We start from the raw sequence: 18,874 nt of genomic DNA on the forward strand, positions 1-18,874 counted from the left end.
TCAGGAGAAGGCATAACTTCCCTAAATGCCTGCCTGATGATGGTAATGGGCTGGATGAGGGATAACAAAGTGAGACTGAATCCAAATTACATGGAGGTACGTATTGCGTGGAGTCAGAACTTTGGAGATGATTTTGATCTGCTGGTTCTGGATGGGGTCACAGTTTCCCCAGAAGGAATAGGTGCACAGTTTGGGAGTGCTTTTGGATCCACATCTCTTCCTGGTATACCAGATTGAGGCGGTGGCCAGAGGTGCTTTCTACCAGCTTCAGCTGATACAACAGCTGCCTCCATTTCCTGTTATGAATGACCTCAGAAAAGTGGTTCATATGCTGATAACCTCTATACTTGACTACTGCAATATGCTCTAAGAGGGTCTGCCTTTGTACGTAGTCCAGAAACTGCAATAGATACAGAATGCAGCGGCCATGTTGGTCTCCTCAAAGAGACCATATTACTCCTTTATTAAAAGAACAGTAGCTACTGATAAGTTTCCAGGCAAAATACAAGGGGCTGATTATAACTTTAAAAGTCCTAAACAGCTTAGGCCCTGGATATTTAAAAGAATGTCTTCTTCACTATGAGCCCCACTGCACATTGAGTTCATTTGGAGATGTCCATCTACAGCTGCCACCAGCCCTTCTGGTGGCTATGCAGGGAAGGGCATTCTCTGGTGGTGCTGTCCCAAGACTCTGGAATGCACTACCTGTCGAGATAAGAGCCTCCCCATCTCTGACAACTTTTAACAATTCCTTAAAGACTTACCTTTTCACCCAAGCTTTTAAATTTAATGGTGGTTATAAATTGTTTTAAGGTTTTTACTTTTACTTTTTGTGTTTTGTGTAACCCTGCTAACTGAGCAAAGAGGCACCTTTCAGAGTGGTAATTCTCTTATATTTATTATTTATTTATTTTTTACATTTATATCCCGCTCTTCCTCCAGGGAGCCCAGAGCAGTGTACTACATACTTATTTAGCAGGGGGAGAGCAACTGGCCCTATCCAGCCCCAGCACAGCATCCCTCCAGTGGCTGCTGTTGTGTCTAGCTTGTGTTTCCTTTTATATTGTGAGCCTTTGGGGACAGGAAATCATCTTATTTATTATTTATGTATTTTTCTATATAAATCACTTGGCAAACTTTGTTGAAAAGTGGTATATAAAGATTAGTAGTATATTATAGTAGTAATAATATAGTGTTCTTTCAATCAATCAATCAATCAATCTTTATTATGGCCATAGACCAGCATAAAGTATACGGGATGATTACATATTACATATTAAAAGTAAAAGTAAATATTAAAAGCTTAGGGGTGCACAATATAAGCATATAATGAAAGACTATGATAAAATATAAGAATCAAAAGAAGGAGTAAAATTTTAAAATGAAACTATGACTATCTAAAACAAACCAAAGCCACAGACTAACAGACTTTTAGTGGCCAAGATCTGAAAATTGCAGTTAAAAAAGGCTACAAATATTGATAAAATATTTATAAAAGGCATCATAAAAACATCATTTTTTAAAGCCTGAAAGAGAGAAGCAAGAATGCATTGCGATGCTAACGAAAGGACTCCTCCTGCCAGTAACCTTTTGCCTTGCACAGGCAAGCCGGGATGCGAACTGCTTTCCTCTGCTGGATTCCAAGGCTACGGCATGCAGACCCTGCAGGAACCTGCTATGGCGGCCGATGGAGCAGGCAAGGAGTGGCGGCTGGTGAGAGCATCTCTAGTGACGACGGATCCCCTACACACACACACACACACACACACACACACACACACACAGACGAAGAAACGTGGAGGCATAAAGTCATTCAAGGGCAACTATAGACATAGTAAGAGTTCGATCAATTTAGGGCAAGGAAAGCCAAGAAGCTGTGGGACTGTAGTACTGTAGGAGCGCTGGGCTGCAATAAAAGCACTCTTGAGGCAGCAAGCAAAGGTGTGCTCAAGTTAGTCCATAAAGTTGGGTGCTGGGCATGAGCCAGTGGTCATCATCCACCAGATTTTAACCACTGCTGCACAGAACCTTGGCAACACTGTAGGTGGTGGCAGGGTTGCTATCAGAAAGCAGTAAAGAGGGGTGTAAAATTGGTCTGTATGATCAGGATACTTATGGAATAACCAGTATGTGTAAGCCCGTTGTAATAATGGGCTCTAGTGGGGGGGGGTTGCCTGCTGCTGCCTCGGCCGCACTCTCCGCCCGCCGCTTCTGCTCCTCCTGGCCCTCTCGCCGTGGCGGCGGCCACAGCCATCAGGGCCAGTCACCCCGCCGCGGCCACCGCCACCTCAGCCCGCACTCCTCGGCCCGCCACCTTTGGCCAAGGCCGCGGCTCCGCCGCCGCCGCCTCGGCCGCACTCTCCACCCGCCGCTTCTGTTCCTCTTGGTCTCGCCGTGGCGGCGGCCGCCGCCATCGGGGCCAGTCGCCCCGCCGCGGCCACCGCCGCCTCGCCAGCACTCTTCTCCGGCGGCCTGGTCCAACATGGCCGCCCGTCTCTGGGCGGCCGTATCTTTTTGGGCTGATCTGGGCATGCGCTCCACGCATGCCCAGAATGGCCCAAAAAGACACGGGCAGCACGGCCGCACGCTTAAGGGTTTTATGGTATAGGATGGTAGAATGAAGGTGGCACAAATGTCTCTGTAGTACAGACACTGAAGGAGAATGGGCCCTGTTGTTTCTACTTGCCCTGAGTTTCAGGGGCATTGATGTTCTGAGAGTGGAATCTTCCTATATCGTCCCTCAAGCACGGCTGAGGGAAGAACATGGCAACGCGCCAGCATGAAGACACTCCTGTGCTTTAGGACTTCCAGTTGCATTAGGTATGCCACAGGAGAGGTAGCATACCTGAGTCCTTCACTGATGAGGAAGTTCAGGGCCTTGCCTATATCAGATTGGCGCTTTATGTCTATGATATGCTGTTTAATATGTTCCTTGGCTGGATCGGAGCCCATGTTAACTAAGAGGGGTGGGAACAGGCCCAAGGACAAGATTTTAGTCCTAATTGACTGTTTCCATCTGGATTTAAAGCAGGGTTGCACAACTCAAATGCCCTGGTGGGTCGGAACCACCCACAACTTGGTGTGCAGGGGCCGAGGTTACAATTTTAGCACATTATTACATTAAAATTAAAAGTATTATTAGTTTCTTGTGGATATATTCCCCCTGTCAATGGACCCATAGTTCTAACCAAGGATAGTGGCCAGAGAATAGGTCCTGTCCCTGCTCAATCAGCGGGGCCCCTGGAGTGCATGTCAGCCCCAAACAAATGCCAAGGCCTCTCTTCTCCCTAAATTGTTGTTGCTTTCAGGATGCAATGCTAGGCATGCTTACGTGAGAGTAAGACCCACTGGGTAGACCATGGAACATATTTCTCAGAAAATATGCACAGGGTGGTGCTATAAGGCAGTTCCCAGCTCCTGTGTTGCTGCAGGATACCTAAGGGCCAGTAAAATAGTCCCTGAGGGCCAAATCTGGCTCCCGGGCCTTATGTTGTGCAGGCCTGATTTAAAGTCATCACTCAGGGTTTGGGGGGCAAGACCTAAATTAACTTGTTTTATGTTCTTGTAAGCCACTCAGACGGAAGTTTGGGACAGCATACAAATTTGACAAACAAACATTATTATCATTGGTTTTTTTGGTTATTATCTATAAAAAGTCTCATGCAGTCTAGTATATTATGCTTGGCTTGACAAAAGAGGCTCCTCTCATAATGTGCCTTAGTCTTTCAGATCAACACTGGGCTGGGGGGATGCATCCAGGGAGAAATTCAACAGGTACAGTTGAATTTTACTTGCTAACAGGCCTGCTGCCACTTCATGGTGCTTACAAGGCCTACCCCACCACTTGTCACTGCCCTCTCTGCTACCTCACCATCACATCACATCCTCTTGCATGTCCCACTTTTGCTTTTTCTGCAACTGGCAGTGTGCCATGCAATCTCCCAACTTCCCCACTTTGCCTCCACATCCTCACATGCCCTCACAAGACCTGCTGCCACCTCACTACCACTTTGGGAACACTTGCAAGCCCCCTACTACCTTGCCACTGCTTGTGAGGGCCTTATGTTCCCTCATGAGTCCCCTGCTACCAAGGTTTGCTCGGGGACAGACAGACACACCCCCCCCCCCACACACACCCCTTGTTCTATTTCAGAAAGCTAACACATGGGACACAGCTCGGCCATCCATAAATGCACTTTGCCCCTTTTGTACGCCTCCTATTTTTTCCTGGTGCTACCACGGCCTGCTTCCTCACCACCACGTTGCATACCTTTGCATGTCCTGCCAATGTCTCTCTCTTCTGCCCTTCCAAGGCCCCTCTGCCAACTCAGTGCTGCCTTGTGTGCCCTTGCAAGTGCTTTTAAAAATTCACTTCTGCCTTGCTTGCTCTCGCAAGCCCCCCAGCTACCTCACATACTCCTCGAAAGTCCATTTTGCATTCTGTTGCTGCCTTGCACACCCTAACAGAGCCTTTGCCATCTCACTGCAACCTTGCGCACCCTCACAAGCCCCCCAGACAGCTTGCCAGTACCCCCTTGAGAACTCTCACAAGGCCCTCCCCCATCTCACAATTGACTCACATACTCTTACAAGGTCCTAGCCACCCTGCTGCCTCCTTCCATGAGCTCACAAAGCCCCCACCAGTTCACCACTACCTTGTATGTCCTCAGAAAAGTCTTCTACCATCTAATGCACCCTTGCAAGATTCCTGTCATCTGCCTCGCATGCCTTCCTAAGCCTCCCCCAACCCTGCCCCACCACCTCTCCAGCCTCCACTATTCTGTGCTCCTTCACAAGAGCTGGCCAACACCTTGTGTGCTGTTGCCCCCACCATCTTGAGCTTGCTCACAAGGCCCTCACCAGCATAACCTCACACTCTTCCAGGTCTCCACCACCTCACATCTACCAGCTTGCACACCCTTGCCAGGTTCCCTCACCTTGCCTTGGCTACTTCACTCACCCTTGCAAGTCCCCTGCCAACTCGCCACTGCCTGACATACTTTTGCAAGGTCTCCCTCCACGTTGTTGCCTCACATACAGTATCCCCTTGCCAGCCTGCTGCCACCTTGCATGACCAAGGACCTCTGCCACATTGTTCTTGCTGCCTGAGTGGAGAAAGAAAACAAAAGGCAATTAAAGGGAAGGGAGAAGGGAATTTCTTAAACAATAGAAATGCCCGAGTGCTCCTAGACTCTCCTTATCAACAGATATGTTCAGAACAAGGAAGTCTATCTCCAGAACTGGTCAGGACCAGGGTTCCCTCTAACAGGGATTCCCAGATGTTGTTGACTACAAAGCCCAGAATCTCCAGCTTCAATGGCTTTTGCTTGGGGATTACAGGAGTTGTGGTCAACAACATCTGGGAATTCCTGCTAGAGGAAACATTAGTCAGGAGGTCTTCCACCTCCCAAATCAGGCTTTGGAACCTTCAATGTGCAAAATTTCTGATCTGCACTCTTAGTTGATTTTACTCTGTTATGAAGACACCAGAGGCCAATAACTCAGAAAACAATGGGTGACCCCCTGCCTCAACAAAACAACACAGTATTATGCTTCAGCATATATTTGAATTTTAAAAGGACATGTAAAATGACATTACACACACACACACACACACACACACACACACACACACACCCTATAAGACAGGGGTGGGGAACCTTGGCCCTCCAGCTGTGTTTGAACTACAACTCCAATCATCCCCAGGCTGGGGATGATGGGAGTTGTAGTTCAAAAACAGCTGGAGGGCCAAGGTTCCCCACCCCTACTATAAGATGTTGTTCAATGGCAAAAACAACAAGAACAGGCGACTTGTTTTCCAGAGTTTAAGTCTCAATTTTAAATTGCTATATCTCAGCCATTTTACATTAGAACTTCACCAGATTTGGAGGTGTGTTGTCACTTGTTACCTAGCCAATGCCCACAAATGTTCAGGCAGATTGAACAGACAGTTTGTTTTTATAACCAATTGAATGTTCATAGTGTAGAATGGTAGAATGTTGAAACCACTCATCTTAACTATACTGGCACTACTGTGCCATCAAAGTAAGCCAAACTAGGAAGAATTGGCCCACTTCAAGTTGGTCTAAATTGCTTCACACACAACCCAGAAGACACTTTCATTTGATGATCTCAGGGGGAAGGCAGATTCATACTGATCAGGGGGTGGGCAAATCCTGCAAGTGGTGGATCAGGGCAGAGATTATTATCCTCCACTTGTCTTAAAATCCTTTAATAAACAAGCTGAAAACAAATACATAATTATTAAAAGGCATTAGTGCATTATTCATACAGATAGATTTCAGGTAGAACAAAGAAAAGTTGCTTTCAGAAGAGTCAGTTACTCACAGAGCACTGTTCCCTAGTCTCTGGGATTCTAGCATCTTTTAAGGCTATACTTAAAGGGTGCACCATTTCATTACTCTTTAATAACTAAGCTAAAGCAATCAGAACTGCATTAACATTGCACCACACTATGGCTAATTTAGTTGCTTCATTAAAAATTACTGAACAGAAGAGATAGTCATAAAGCATTTTGTGCCTACAAGATGTCTCCTGCTCCTCTTCAAATAAAATCTCTGTCTCATTTAGGGAGAGAATGATGTGACCCAGAATCACTATTTGTTTCTGTGCTTCATTAAAAAGCAGGATTGGACACAATGCAATATTTGAATTACATCTGCCTCAAGCAAATATAACTCGAATGCCAGGCATTCCTAACCTTTCAGAAGTAATTGAATACAGTAACATTTGCATCACAAAACTGTAACTGAAAATAGTCTGCAGCTTCCAGAGCATGGGCATCTGTCTGAGGTTCTGTAGTTGTAGTTCACTTTCTAAATTATGTAATTCTTCCTTGCCTCTTTGTTCCGATCATCTGTTTTAAAATGATACATAAAGCATTCACAGGGGAGACATTATGCTTAGTCAAACTCCTACATCAAGAGTTTATCATTCATTTTATGTCAGACTGTTTTAATAATACACTATTTTATTCTTGAACTGCATGTCATTTCTCTCTGCTCTCTATAGAAAGGTGGATTTTAAAACACTGAGAACCCATTCAATTAGCAATAATTTATCTAATTAAAAATCTTTTGTTTTGCTATCTTACTTGGACATGATTAACTATAATATTCATTCACTACAAAAACATATGGAGTAATCTGTCTTCTGACTAGATCAGCTTGAAGAGGGCTGCTTTTAAAATCACAATGCACATCTTGACTGTTTACAATATTTTACTATACTGAGCATCAAGTGCAGCCCTTAATTTTCCACTCACTGCAAAGACTACATTAAGAAATATACTTTATGGTTGGTGCATGAAAAAAATGCATGCATTTGTTTAAAGTATGGATTGTGAATATGTACAACTTATGAACTACACATTCATGAATTACAATCCAGATGTTAAAATTTACATTAATTATGTTTTGATTATATATATATATATATATATATATATATATATATATATATATATATATATATATAGTGAAATGGGCAAGGTTCTATCCCTGTTTCCTTAATGTTCTCATACCCCTGCTAACTGGGCAAAGAGGCGCTTTTAAGTCATCTCTCTCTCTCTCTCTCTCTCTTTTAGCAGGAGAAGAGCAGTCCCCCTATCCAACAAAGCACTGTTATACACCAGTTGCTAGTGTCTAACTACTCATATTTTTTAGATCTCGGCACCTTTTGAGATAAGGAATCATCTTATGCCTTTTTGCATATAACCACTTTGGATTCTTTTTGTTTATTAAAAAGGGATAGATAATAAATTATGTTATTATTTTTTATTTTCTAATTCTTGCTTATGTTATATTATCATAATCTGCCTTAATTCTTTACAGCATACAAAATGGTTACAGTGTCTACTTCACACCAGCATGTCATGCTATAAATAAACCTCAAATGAACTGGGGGAAATTGTTACTAAGTTTCTCAAATGTTGAATGCATCCTATATAATAAAAGGCTAAGTGAGTGGCCGTGGCCTTGGAACATTGGGGATCTGCGTCCCTGCCTCCTTGGGTTGTTCTGGGCCTGCGCGAAGCGCAGGTCCAGAACAGCCCAAGGGACACAGGACCGCAGACACCAGTGTCCCAAAGCCACGGGCGGCCATTAGCCAGCAAACACCCGACCTCTCGCCGCGGCCCCACGGGCGCCCATTATGGGCCAATCGCTGCCCGCCCGCCCGCCCGCCACAACCGTCCCGGACCCACCGGCGGCCATTTCGGCCCAATCCCCGGTCCTCTTTTCAAGCCCTCACAGGCGGCCACTTCAATCCAAATGTTGCCGCTGGCCCCCCGCCCGCCCTCCTTCCCGACTCCTGCATCCCCGGTCCTCCTTTCACAGTCCCACGGGCGGCCATTTCCACCCAAATACTGCTGATGGCCGCCCGCCCTCCCTCCCGAGTCCTCCTTCCTCCCTCCCGAGTCCTCCTTACCCTGGCCATGTCCGTCGGGCTGAAAGCTACTGCATTAAAGAGAAAAAGAGGAGCTCGCAAGCAGAGCTCCTCTCTTTGCAACGGCTCTGCCCGAACTGACACTCTGGCCGTGAAGGACGCAATAGGCGTCCTTTGCGTCCAAACTGACAGTACGGGCAGAGGCTTTGCAAGAGAGAGGAGCTCTGCTTGCGAGCACCTCTCTCCCACTGACATTAGGCAGTTCTTGGGCGACGGACTCTCCTCATGGGAGGGCGGCCGGGAAGACAGTGGTGACGGCTCCGTGGGCCAATTGCGCCCTGAAAAATATTCCAGAACTTCGGAGGAAGGGCGGCCGGGAGGGCAGCAGAGCAGGCGGCAACGGCACCATTTCCATGGGACGATCTGGACTTTAATACTGTGGGGAGGGGGGTGGGGGGAGTACCACACAAGCACACACACACCCTTTGCTTAATTATTTACTATTTGTGAAGATGACTGTAATTGTTCAAAATTATAGAACTTTCCAATACTACTTTGCATACTGCGCAGAGATCCACAGCTCTGAGATGTGCATGTACTGCTTGCAAGCCACTCCAAAGTGCAACCACTCTGGGGCCACTAAGCAGTGCATAATTCTAATTGTGATGGTACTCTCATTTTTCCCAATGGGTGTGCAAAACAAAGACAGAGAGAAAGAGAGAGAGAGACAGACAGACAAAAAAATAGACAGCAAAAGACAAAACAAGGAATGAGGGAGGGAGACAGAACAATAGAGAAAAGAAAAGAAATAAAGAAGGAAAAACAGAGAAAAGAGAGAGATGGGAAAGAAAAGAACAAAATAAAGAGAGAGGAAGGGAAAATAAGAGAGATAAAAGTGAAGAACAAAGGGAAAAAACAAAAGATAGAAAAAGAGAAAAAGGAAAACACACACACACACACAAAAACCCCACAGAACACACCCATTATAGAAAGAAGAGAGAAAAAGATAACGAAGAGAATAAAACATATAAAAAACAAAACAAAAAAAATATAGAAGGAAAAGGAGAACAAGAAAAGGAAGGAAAGGAGAGAAAGGAAGAGAGACAGGGACAAAAAAAAAGCAATAGAAAGGAAGAACGCTTAAAGGGGGGGGGGAAGCTAGCGCCCGTTATTATAACGGGCTTAAAAATACTAGTGTGTTATAATAAAGCTCTGAATCTGAAATCTGTGTTTTAAACTCTAGGAAAATGCCTAGGATTTGGTAAAATGTGTGCACACCAAAGTTCATGTTCTGGTAACAACTGATTAGGATTTTATATTTTTTAAAAGTTCAAAATATAAATGTCAATTTTTATGAAACACCACATATTCTTTGGATTGGTCAGGGGAGAGATGTAATATACTGAGCTTCTGTGTGTGAATACTAAGAAAGAAATGTTAATAGATTTTGATTTGATTTGCTAAGCACTTTAATATCTAACAAATCTTATTTCTTTCCAGACCTTTTTTATTGTGTAAGTTAAAACATAAAAAGGGAATGACAACAAAGAACAACCATTTTGACATATATACATCAGCTTTAGTGATCTATGTCCCACTGTTTAAAATTCACACTCTTATATCCACAACTTTCCCCAATCTAATTAAACACCTGGTTAATACACAACAGAAAGGGGAGGAGAGAGGAGGGGAAGACTGATGACTTACAGCTATGCCTGTTTATCGTTGACACTGAGAGAGAGAAAACCTGGGAGAGGGAGGATGTGAAACAAAAATGTTACTTGCACGCTTTAATGACCTATGTACTTTATATTTCCTTCATTTCTTCTTTGCCGTTGACCTCAGGCTGTAGTTTATCTAAATATAATGCTCCCCTTATCTTTCTTTTAAGTGTAGATTCTAAAATGCTTATTTTGAGAGTCACTGTTATTCCATTATCTAACGAAATAAAAATTGAAAAGGATACTCACATTCAAATTCACAAATAAATTATAGGATTTCAAATATATGATATATTGATGTGACATTTTGGTTCACCATTGATTGGGAAGAAGAAGAGCTCTTTAAATCAATTCCATGGCCTTCCAAGTTCCCACAAACAGGTAGGGCCAGCTCACTTAAGGTGTCAGATTGGTGGAGAAGGTGCTGTGCCCACTTCCTCCAGCCAGCTTACCACTATTAGCAGCCCCACCCTTTTACTCTCTCACAGTAGTGGCACAATGCTGCAGCGGTTCCTGATCCTTCTCCCTTGCCCTTGTCCCACTCTGATATATATTTTTTAAAGCAGTGAATGGAGTGGAAGGGAGTTAAGCACACTTGTTGTCCCATATTTCCTGCTGCTCTATTCCCTGCCCTCTGCCTTTTGAGAAGATGGAGTGGGGCAAGAGGGAGTGAGGATGAATAGGACCAAAGGCAGTGGCTACAACCAACAGCACTCAATTTGGGGGGGAGAATTGACATGTGGCATGTTGTGTGCATCACAGCGGTAGTGGGGAAGGATTGAGGAAGATTAGGTGGGAGGAGAGAACTGTGCATGCTTTTGAGGGGGTGGAGATGTAAAGGAGAGTAGATGGAGAGGCTGGGAATTGGTACACAGTGTGGGGCTGGGGGTGATAGCACTGTGGGACACTGAAGGTTGCACAAGGATGTGGTTTTGGCACAGTGGGCAGCACAGAAAAGAGCAGATATCACCCCTTTCCTTTTGCACTATGGCAAAGTGTCAGCCTAGATATAAGGCAATGATTTCTTTCTTTAGGTTATATACTTATTAAACAGTTAAATGCAAAGGTGAATATACAGAAGCAGTTTCTTCCTGTACTTTGAAGTTGGGATTCAAAGAACCATCTAGCTCTGTATATTTAAGGGGCTTTTATGCATGTGTTTCACAGTCAACAGGCCACTATTGCACAACAAATTACTTTCGGAACTAGGAATACTGTTAAAAGCAGTTTATTTCATGGCACAAGTAGTCTGCTGTTCTCCATCCACAAATATCAATAATAGCACTGGGCATCCCAAACCCTTTGGTGCACATTAAGTTTATCATTGAGTCCTAGCTTGTCAGAGTGGAGCACTGGTATAGCACACCTGGCAAAATAGCATTGCTACCTTTTAGAACCAGAAAATATTATTATGAATGCAGGAGGTAGAAGTTAGCAACTTCAGCAGTCCACACCTGTAACTACATCCTGTTTATTAATTTATTATTTATTTATTTAACATATTTGTATACCACTCAAAATGCAAGTCTCTGGGTGGTTTACAACAAAACAATAAAAATAACAAGTAAAAAGTTTAAAACATTACAACAATTTAAAACTTAAAACAAGGTTAAAACTATTAAGAATAATCAAACTAGTAAAACAGTATCTAATTAAAAGCCTGGATGAACAAATGTGTCTTGACTGCCTTTTTAAAAGTTGTAAGAGATGGGGAGGCTCTTATTTCAGCAGGAAAATCATTCCAAAGCCTCAGGGCAACAATGAAGCAGGCACGTCCCCAAGTAGCCAACAGACGAGTTGGTGGCAAATGATCTCAATGGGCGGTGTGGTTCACAGCGAAGAAGACATTCTCTTAAATATCCAGGCCCCAAGCTGTTTAGCACTTTATAGGTTATAACCAAGACCTTGTATTTTGCCCAGAAACTTATTGGCAACCAGTCCTTTAAAGAAAGGAGTTATATGGTTTCTCCGAGATGACTCTGAGGCCAATATGGCTGCCGCATTCTGGACAAACTGCAGTTTCTGGACTACGTACAAAGGGAGACCCATATAGAGCAATTGTAGTAGTCAAGTCTGGAGGAGACCAGCAGATGTACTACTGTTCTGAGGTCATTTATCTCAAGAAACTGGCACAGTTGGTGTATCAGCCGAAGCTGATAAAAGGTACCTCTGGCCACTGCCTCAACCTGGGGCACAATGGAGAGGTTTTTGTCCAGACTTTTTGTCCAGACTGTTCCTTCTGGGGAAGTGTGACCCCATCCGGAATAGGCAGATCAAAATCATCTCCTGAGTTCCAACCCTGCACAATAAGTACCCCCGTCTTAGCTGGATTAAGTCTCAGTTTGTTATCTCTTATCTAGCCCATCACCACCTTCAGGCAGGCATTTAGGGAGGTTATGCCTTCTCCTGATGATGTTGACATGGAGAAAAAACTTGGGTGTCATCAGCATACTGATAACACCCAGTACCACATCTCCTTACGACCCCTCCCAGAGGTTTCATGTAGATGTTAAACAACATCAGAGACAGTACGGAGCCCTGAGGGACACCATACCGAAGTTCAGATTTTGAAGAGCAATAGTACCCAAGTGTCGTAAATCTGTTGGCTCAGCTAACTCAACAGGATTTACAACCCCTTCAGCTCTACTTCTGTGCACGAATGAAAGTGAAAAAGACTCCCAAAGAAAAATAGTAGTAAACAAAACAAAGTCCCTTGAACTAAATTAGGTACCCCCTTCTACAATAACTGAGTAATAACTGAAAAAAACAACAGAGCAAGGAATGAACAGAACAAGGGACAACAGAGCAAGGAATGAACAGAACAAGGGACAACAGAGCAAGGAATGAACAGAACAAGGGCAGGCTGGAACACAAAAGGTTGAAGAATGCTAAGTATGAACATGGTCTGCAGTAAGCAAAAGTTGCTAACAGCAATCTGTGCTAAAAACAGTCTGCTTAATATAGGGCTCAAGATAATTGGCAGCCAATCAGGCTTTCCTGACTTAGCACTTCTATTTCCCATCCTGTGATATCTTGCGCCTGCATGTCTCCCACTGAGCCTTTCTCTTGAGATGCCTTCTTAACACAGGTGAAATTCTAGCTTCCTCCTGATCAGCCTCTTCAGCCCTCATGTCTGCCAGCTGTCCTGATTCTTCTGTATGCTGCCGTTCCAGCTCAGCTCCTAAGTCTGTTCTCCCAGCCAAATCCTGCTGCTGTGCCTCTGAGCCTGCACTCCCAACCGAGTCCTCCCATTCCTCCTCTGACTCAGAGATCTGAGCCATGACACCAAGGAACATCATCTGGAATCTGCCCAAGAGGTAGGAGTGGAACCACTACAAAGTAGTACCTCCCATCCCCAACCCTCTCAGATGCTCCAGAAGGATACTATGGTCAATACTATCGAAAGCCACCGAGAGATCCAAGCGGACCAACAGAGTCACACTCCCTCTGTCAAATTCTCAACTGAAGATCATCCATCACCCGAAAGCCAGTCTGAAACAGGTCTAGATAATCAGTTTCTTCCAAGACTGTCTGGAGCTGGGAGGCCACCACCCTCTCAATTACCTTGCCCAGCCACGTATGGTTGGAGACAGGCCTATAGTTGCTTACCTCTGAGGGATCCAATGTAGGCTTCTTCAAAAGAGGTCTAATAATTGTCTCCTTAAGGCAAGGAGGCACCCTGCCCTCCCTCAGAGAAAAATTTATGATCTCTACTAGGCCTTCTACAACAGCCCCCCTGGAAGATAGTATAAGCCATGTTGGGCAATGGTCAAGAGAGCAGGTGGTAGGCTGCACTCTTCCAAGAAGCTTGCCCAAATCCTCATGAATCACAAACTGGAACTGACCCTGCCTGACCACATAAGAGTTGCTGGACACCTCCGATTCATACACTGCAGCAATTGTGGGGCCTAAATCCAAGTCGGCCTGAATATGAGAAATTTTATCCACAAAAATCTCTTTAAACATGCCACAGCAGGTAATCATAGGTGGAACTGGGGGGAGGGGGCAGGCAGGGCACGTGACCTAGGCACCACTGAGGTGGGGGCACCACGCCAGTTCCTGCCACCCCCACCCCACTGCCCACCTGCACAGCCCCAGGGCCCCTCAGCCACTTGCCTCCAGCTCCGGCCTAGGATCGGAGCAGCCTGCAAACTGCAGAGCTCTTCTCTCCCCGCCTCTCAGCTGATCAGTGGGTGGGCGGGGCTTCCAGAGAGGCCTCCGAGATAGGCCTCCCTGAAGCCTGAACTCAGCAGGCCCCAGCAAGCCAGGAAGGAGGCTGGCAGAGCTCCCTGTAGCAGACCAGACCATCCAGCACAGCTTTTGCAAGGTAGGCTGTGAATTCCTTTTTGTAGTTACCCCTGTATACAGGGATCTGCTTGCCATAGGGCTTTGATATGGGTGGTGGGGCAAGACTGAGAAGTCTCTGAATATTTAATTTAAAACAGACTGAAAAATGTGCTGGCTTTAAAAACAAAAACTATCTAAAAAGGCCTATAAGTGGCTTGTTTCATGTCAGAAAATTACAAACATTTCTGGAACAAATATTTATTTATTCATTCATTCATTTATAAATGCACTTATGTTCAAGTTGTTTTGCAACCCAGAAGGTCTGAGTGAGAACTGTGAAGCATGTGTTGTGCTTTTATTTTATTTTTCTTGTGTGTGAACTGCTCTTTAATAACTTGCAGGGACTTCAGGGTACATCTGGCCAACATGTGAATGCAGCACCTCCATTCCAGAGGAGATGTGTGTTAAAGTGCTTTAAAAGCCTCATGTGAAAAACCTCCTGGAATCAAACTTTAGTGAATTTGTTCAGAATTCTGAGAAAACAAACATAGGCTCACCCTGCATGGTTGAAAGTCTCCTTTGCTAATCTGCAGCGAGGGGGCCATTTTAATAATTAGCATTGCTAGTGTGTTTTAGGCATTAAAAGTAGCACAGATATAGAGTACTCAATGTATATCACTATATACTGTGAAGTGTGCATGTGTGTATTCAGTGAAATGTATTTCCAGGCAGCATACTTATTTTGAAATATCAGACTTAAATCCTTGGGGGCCTGGGATGTGTGGAGGCCCTGGACTTTGAGGGACTGGGGGCCCATTTTAAAATCTCATCTTGGCCCATTCCAACCTTGCTATGCCCCTGGCGGTCACTACACATGGGTTTCTGCACAACACCTGCACAGAAGAAACTTCCATGTAGAAAATGTGTCTCTTGTAAATTGACCCTGAATTTTCCATCCATGACTGGGATATTTAAGAGTTAGAGTCAATAATAAAAGAACAGCACACTGCTTGTGACAGGAAGGAGCAAATGACAATGATTTCTTAGTCTGGCAGGGGCTGGTTTTGGCCCTGGCAGAACTTGGCTGTCTGCTCCTGTTGCAAATGCCTCTGTCTAGTGTGGCAAACTAATGTATCCTCCTCCCTCTTGGTGTCAAAGTAAGCACTGGTGTGGTGAATGCACATATACCCCATCATGAGCCAACAGTCATCATAAGACAAAGGCTGACAGGAATCATTCACTGGTTTATAGGACCCCCACCACCACCACCACCACCTTCTTCCCCTATTTTGCTAGTGGCTATTTGGGCAGGTGATCCTCTAGGACAAAGTCATGTTTTTTTTAAAAAGAATGAGATGAGACAGAAAAAATGACACTTGGAATCCTCGCATAACTCCTGACTGTTGTTCTAAGTCTTTTACAGAGATGGCTCTTGTTTTCAGGTTTTGATCAACAACCATGTCTAGATGGTACAATGTTCCTTTTAACAAGGATTTCCAGATATTGTTGACTACAAGTCCCATCATTCCTGTTTGGACAGGGGTGCAATTTCAGTGCTTGCCCTAGGTGCTATTTTCCCTAGTTACGCTTCTGCAGGTAATAGATGGTTCCAAGTTGTGATTGGAGGCGGGGCACTTACTAGCCCTCTCAGAACTCTGAACAACTCTGCTGGACATGAACTTGTGGACACAATTCTGAAAAGAATTGCTTCTTTGCCACCCATATTGCCAGAGCATAGATCTCAAATGTGCTCTATGTTGTAATCTGTTGGTTTTGAGTTGAATCTTCCTCCACTTGTACTCCAGTCATCTACCTCACTGCTTAAGTTGTAATTGCTTGTTCTCCTTCTAGCTCAGACTGCACAACTGCAGTTCTGAAGTCACAGTGTAGAAGGAATAGGGCAATCATAGATTGTACTATTTATTCAACAGCCTCTGCTAGTTTGACCCCTACACTGGCCCTTCAGATCCAAAGCTGGTCCTGTGGTAGCAAGCATAAACATAAAAACAGTCCTGCTGGGCTCATCTAGTCCAGTATCCTATTTCACACAGTGGCCCACCAGATGCCTCTGTGAATCCTATAGGCAGGAGCTGAGGACATACCCTCTCTCCACCTGTTACTCCCCTGTAACTGGTTTTTAGAAACATTTTGCCTCTGCAGCTGGAAGTGGCCTATAGCCCTAAGACTAGTAGCCACTGATAGACCTTTCCTCCACAAATTTATCTAAATCCCTCTTAAAGCTGTTGGTTGTTACCACATGTTCTGGCAGATAATTCCATAGGTTAATTATGCATGGTGTGAAAAGTACTTCCTCTTGTCAGTCCTAAATCTCTTGGCAATCAATTTCATAGGATGACCCCTGGTTCTAGTATTATGTGAGAGGGAGAAAAATCTCTCTCTATCAACTTTCTCCACACCAAGCATGATTTTATAGACTTCTGTCATGTCTCCCATCCGTCATCTTTTTTCTAAACTAAAAAGCCCCAGGTGTTGTAGACTTGCCTCATATGGAAGGTGCTCTAGGCCCCGATATTACAGATGAAGGGGCTGAGGCTGAGAGGAAGGGGCTTACCTAAGGCCACCTAGTGTGTTCATGGCAGAGGCAAGATTTGATCTGGGGAAGTCCTGATTCGTAGTTCCAGGGCCAGCATCATGAGTGGGCTGGGTCAGGCACAAGCCTCAAGGAACACCCCCACAAAAACATCTGCCTAAAGAATAAAGAGCTGCCACGAGAGTCTCCACAAGAGACTTGTGTGGCAGCTGCTCCTCCCACTGGCCAATGGGCTGGATCTCAGAGGCCCCTTTAGAGAAAACCTATTGGCTGGTGGGAGGGGGTGGAGTTTCCACCAAAGCACTTGGCAACATGGTGGGAAAAAGAATCAAGTTCTGTGGCAGTAAATTCTTACTGACCTGCCCTTGAAAGGTGGAAATCCCCCCACCCTTCAAGGGTGGGACAATGAAAGGACTTGCTGCCAAAGAACTTGACAGTGGCTCTTGTCACCGTGCTGAGAGGGAGGAGAGGAGCTACTGCTGCCCACTGCCAGAGGGGCCCAGCAAACATGAGGCGTGCAGGGACCTAGACCTGGCCCTGTGTAGCTCATCTTCTTAGCAACTATGCTACACTAGCTGCTGCATTTTAAAATAATGAATTGTAAAACAATCATACAAAGATGCTGAATTATTTCACTGAATTACCATTTGAATCTCTTCTGGGCTGGGCTGGGCTTTTCTGTATGAGACTGTTCAATCAGTGGAATTGCATCAGGTTCTAAAACAGCTACATTACTCTAGTAGGCCCTATTTTTAGTTGTGTGGGCTAATATCATTGAAAATAATGGGTAGGCAGAATTTAGCACAGAATTTCTGAGTGAGCAGGCCATTGGGTAGTACAAACATGAAGCCAATCTGTTTAATGCAATAGAATCATGTAAAACAGATGAAAGTGAGAGAACAGATGCCTGTCCATTGAGTTAAGTCCTACATTTAATTTTTATGGGCAGCATAAAGTTTTAACAAGCTTTAATAAGATGCCTGTGCTGATAAAGGGAGAAATTTCATCTTAATGTGTTCTTCAGCTTATCTAAATGCATATCAAGTGTCAATTTAGTTTCTAAGCATTATTTTTTTAAAAAAAACCCAGTCATTATTAACGAGTGATGGTTTTTGACTTAATGACCTGGGGTGATGTCAATGGCAACTTACACTCTAGCAAACTGGTTGTTAACTTCATTAATGACCAATTTCTTCAGGATTATTGCGATTATAAATGAAATGCAATGGCTTAGAAAAGAATTTTTTTTTTAAGGGAAAATTAACTGGGGCATGCTTAGTGGTTTCTCTGCTGATGCTTCTAGATGGAGCTTTTGTTGCTCTTGTTTTTAGTATAAGGCATGAGTTCTCAAACTTGGATCCCCAAGTGTTGCTGGACTATACTACCATTGTGGCTGAGGATTATGGGAGTTGTAGTCCAACAACATCAGGGGACCCAAGTTTGAGAACCCCAGGTGTAAGGGCATTTCATCAATGTGTTTGGCAACCACAACAAACATGGGATCAGTACCAAACTGTGTGTTGATCTCTCCTTGTCCAGACAATAGACTGAGATCTAGAGAAAGCGAGTGGATCTGCTCAAAGACAATAGGAGAACGGTGCTGTAGCTCATTGTTAGAGCATTTGCTTTGCATACAAGAGGTCTCAGGTTCCATCCCTGGCTGGGCAATCCCTGGGGAAACCCTGGATGACCCTCCCTGCCAGTCATTGAAGGCAATACTTAGCTAGATGGGCCAATATTCTGACTCAGGGAGAGGTTACAAAGTGGAAATGTGATGCATATGCTGCCACCTCATGTAAGCAATCCGTAAAAATAGTGCCAATTAAAATTCAATGCAACCCACTCTGATAGAAACCTTCCTTAGTTTTGCACATTTCTTTGAATTTTGTTTCAGAAGAGGATGCAATCA

General features: G+C 44.4%; 1 protein-coding gene and 1 long non-coding RNA gene across 9 annotated transcripts in view; one reads left to right on the forward strand and one right to left on the reverse strand.

Moving 5' to 3' along the window:
• Positions 1 to 1,204: 1,204 nt before the first annotated feature.
• On the reverse strand, positions 1,205 to 17,114 carry LOC128348143 (uncharacterized). Of its 8 annotated transcripts, none has more exons than XR_008317951.1 (4): positions 16,987 to 17,114; positions 6,722 to 6,877; positions 4,961 to 5,105; positions 1,205 to 1,743 (listed from the first exon to the last, which is right to left on the reverse strand). XR_008317951.1 is itself a non-coding variant. In XM_053303789.1 (4 exons), the coding sequence occupies exons 1-4, from the start codon at positions 14,109 to 14,111 to the stop codon at positions 1,676 to 1,678; spliced, it is 588 nt and encodes a 195-aa protein (XP_053159764.1). In that variant the 5' UTR covers positions 14,112 to 14,231; the 3' UTR covers positions 1,205 to 1,675. The 8 variants fall into 8 exon arrangements, 2 of the variants coding, with proteins under 2 accessions (XP_053159764.1, XP_053159763.1); XR_008317950.1 differs by lacking the exon at positions 16,987 to 17,114 and adding an exon at positions 13,737 to 14,230; XR_008317948.1 differs by lacking the exon at positions 16,987 to 17,114 and adding an exon at positions 10,114 to 10,155.
• LOC128348144 (uncharacterized) overlaps positions 14,354 to 18,874 on the forward strand; it is a 47,524-nt gene continuing 43,003 nt past the window's right edge. Inside the window, exon 1 of the long non-coding RNA XR_008317954.1 lies at positions 14,354 to 14,454. This is a non-coding gene — a long non-coding RNA (uncharacterized LOC128348144). The remainder of the gene's footprint in view (positions 14,455 to 18,874) is intronic.

Source organism: Hemicordylus capensis, chromosome 2 (genome assembly GCF_027244095.1).
Source record: "Hemicordylus capensis ecotype Gifberg chromosome 2, rHemCap1.1.pri, whole genome shotgun sequence".
NCBI classification, from domain to species: Eukaryota; Metazoa; Chordata; class Lepidosauria; order Squamata; family Cordylidae; genus Hemicordylus; species Hemicordylus capensis.

Excerpts from the sequence above, each read along its gene's own strand:
- LOC128348143 (XM_053303788.1), bottom strand. The coding sequence starts at position 14,111 with ATGATTACCTGCTGTGGCATGTTTAAAGAGATTTTTGTGGATAAAATT. Across the intron at positions 5,106-10,113 it reads AACGATAAACAGGCATAGCT|GCAGCAAGAACAATGTGGCA; the intron begins GTAAGTCATCAG and ends TTCTCCACTCAG. Across the intron at positions 1,744-4,960 it reads TTGGCAGGGGACTTGCAAGG|GGGATCCGTCGTCACTAGAG; the intron begins GTGAGTGAAGTA and ends GTGTGTGTGTAG.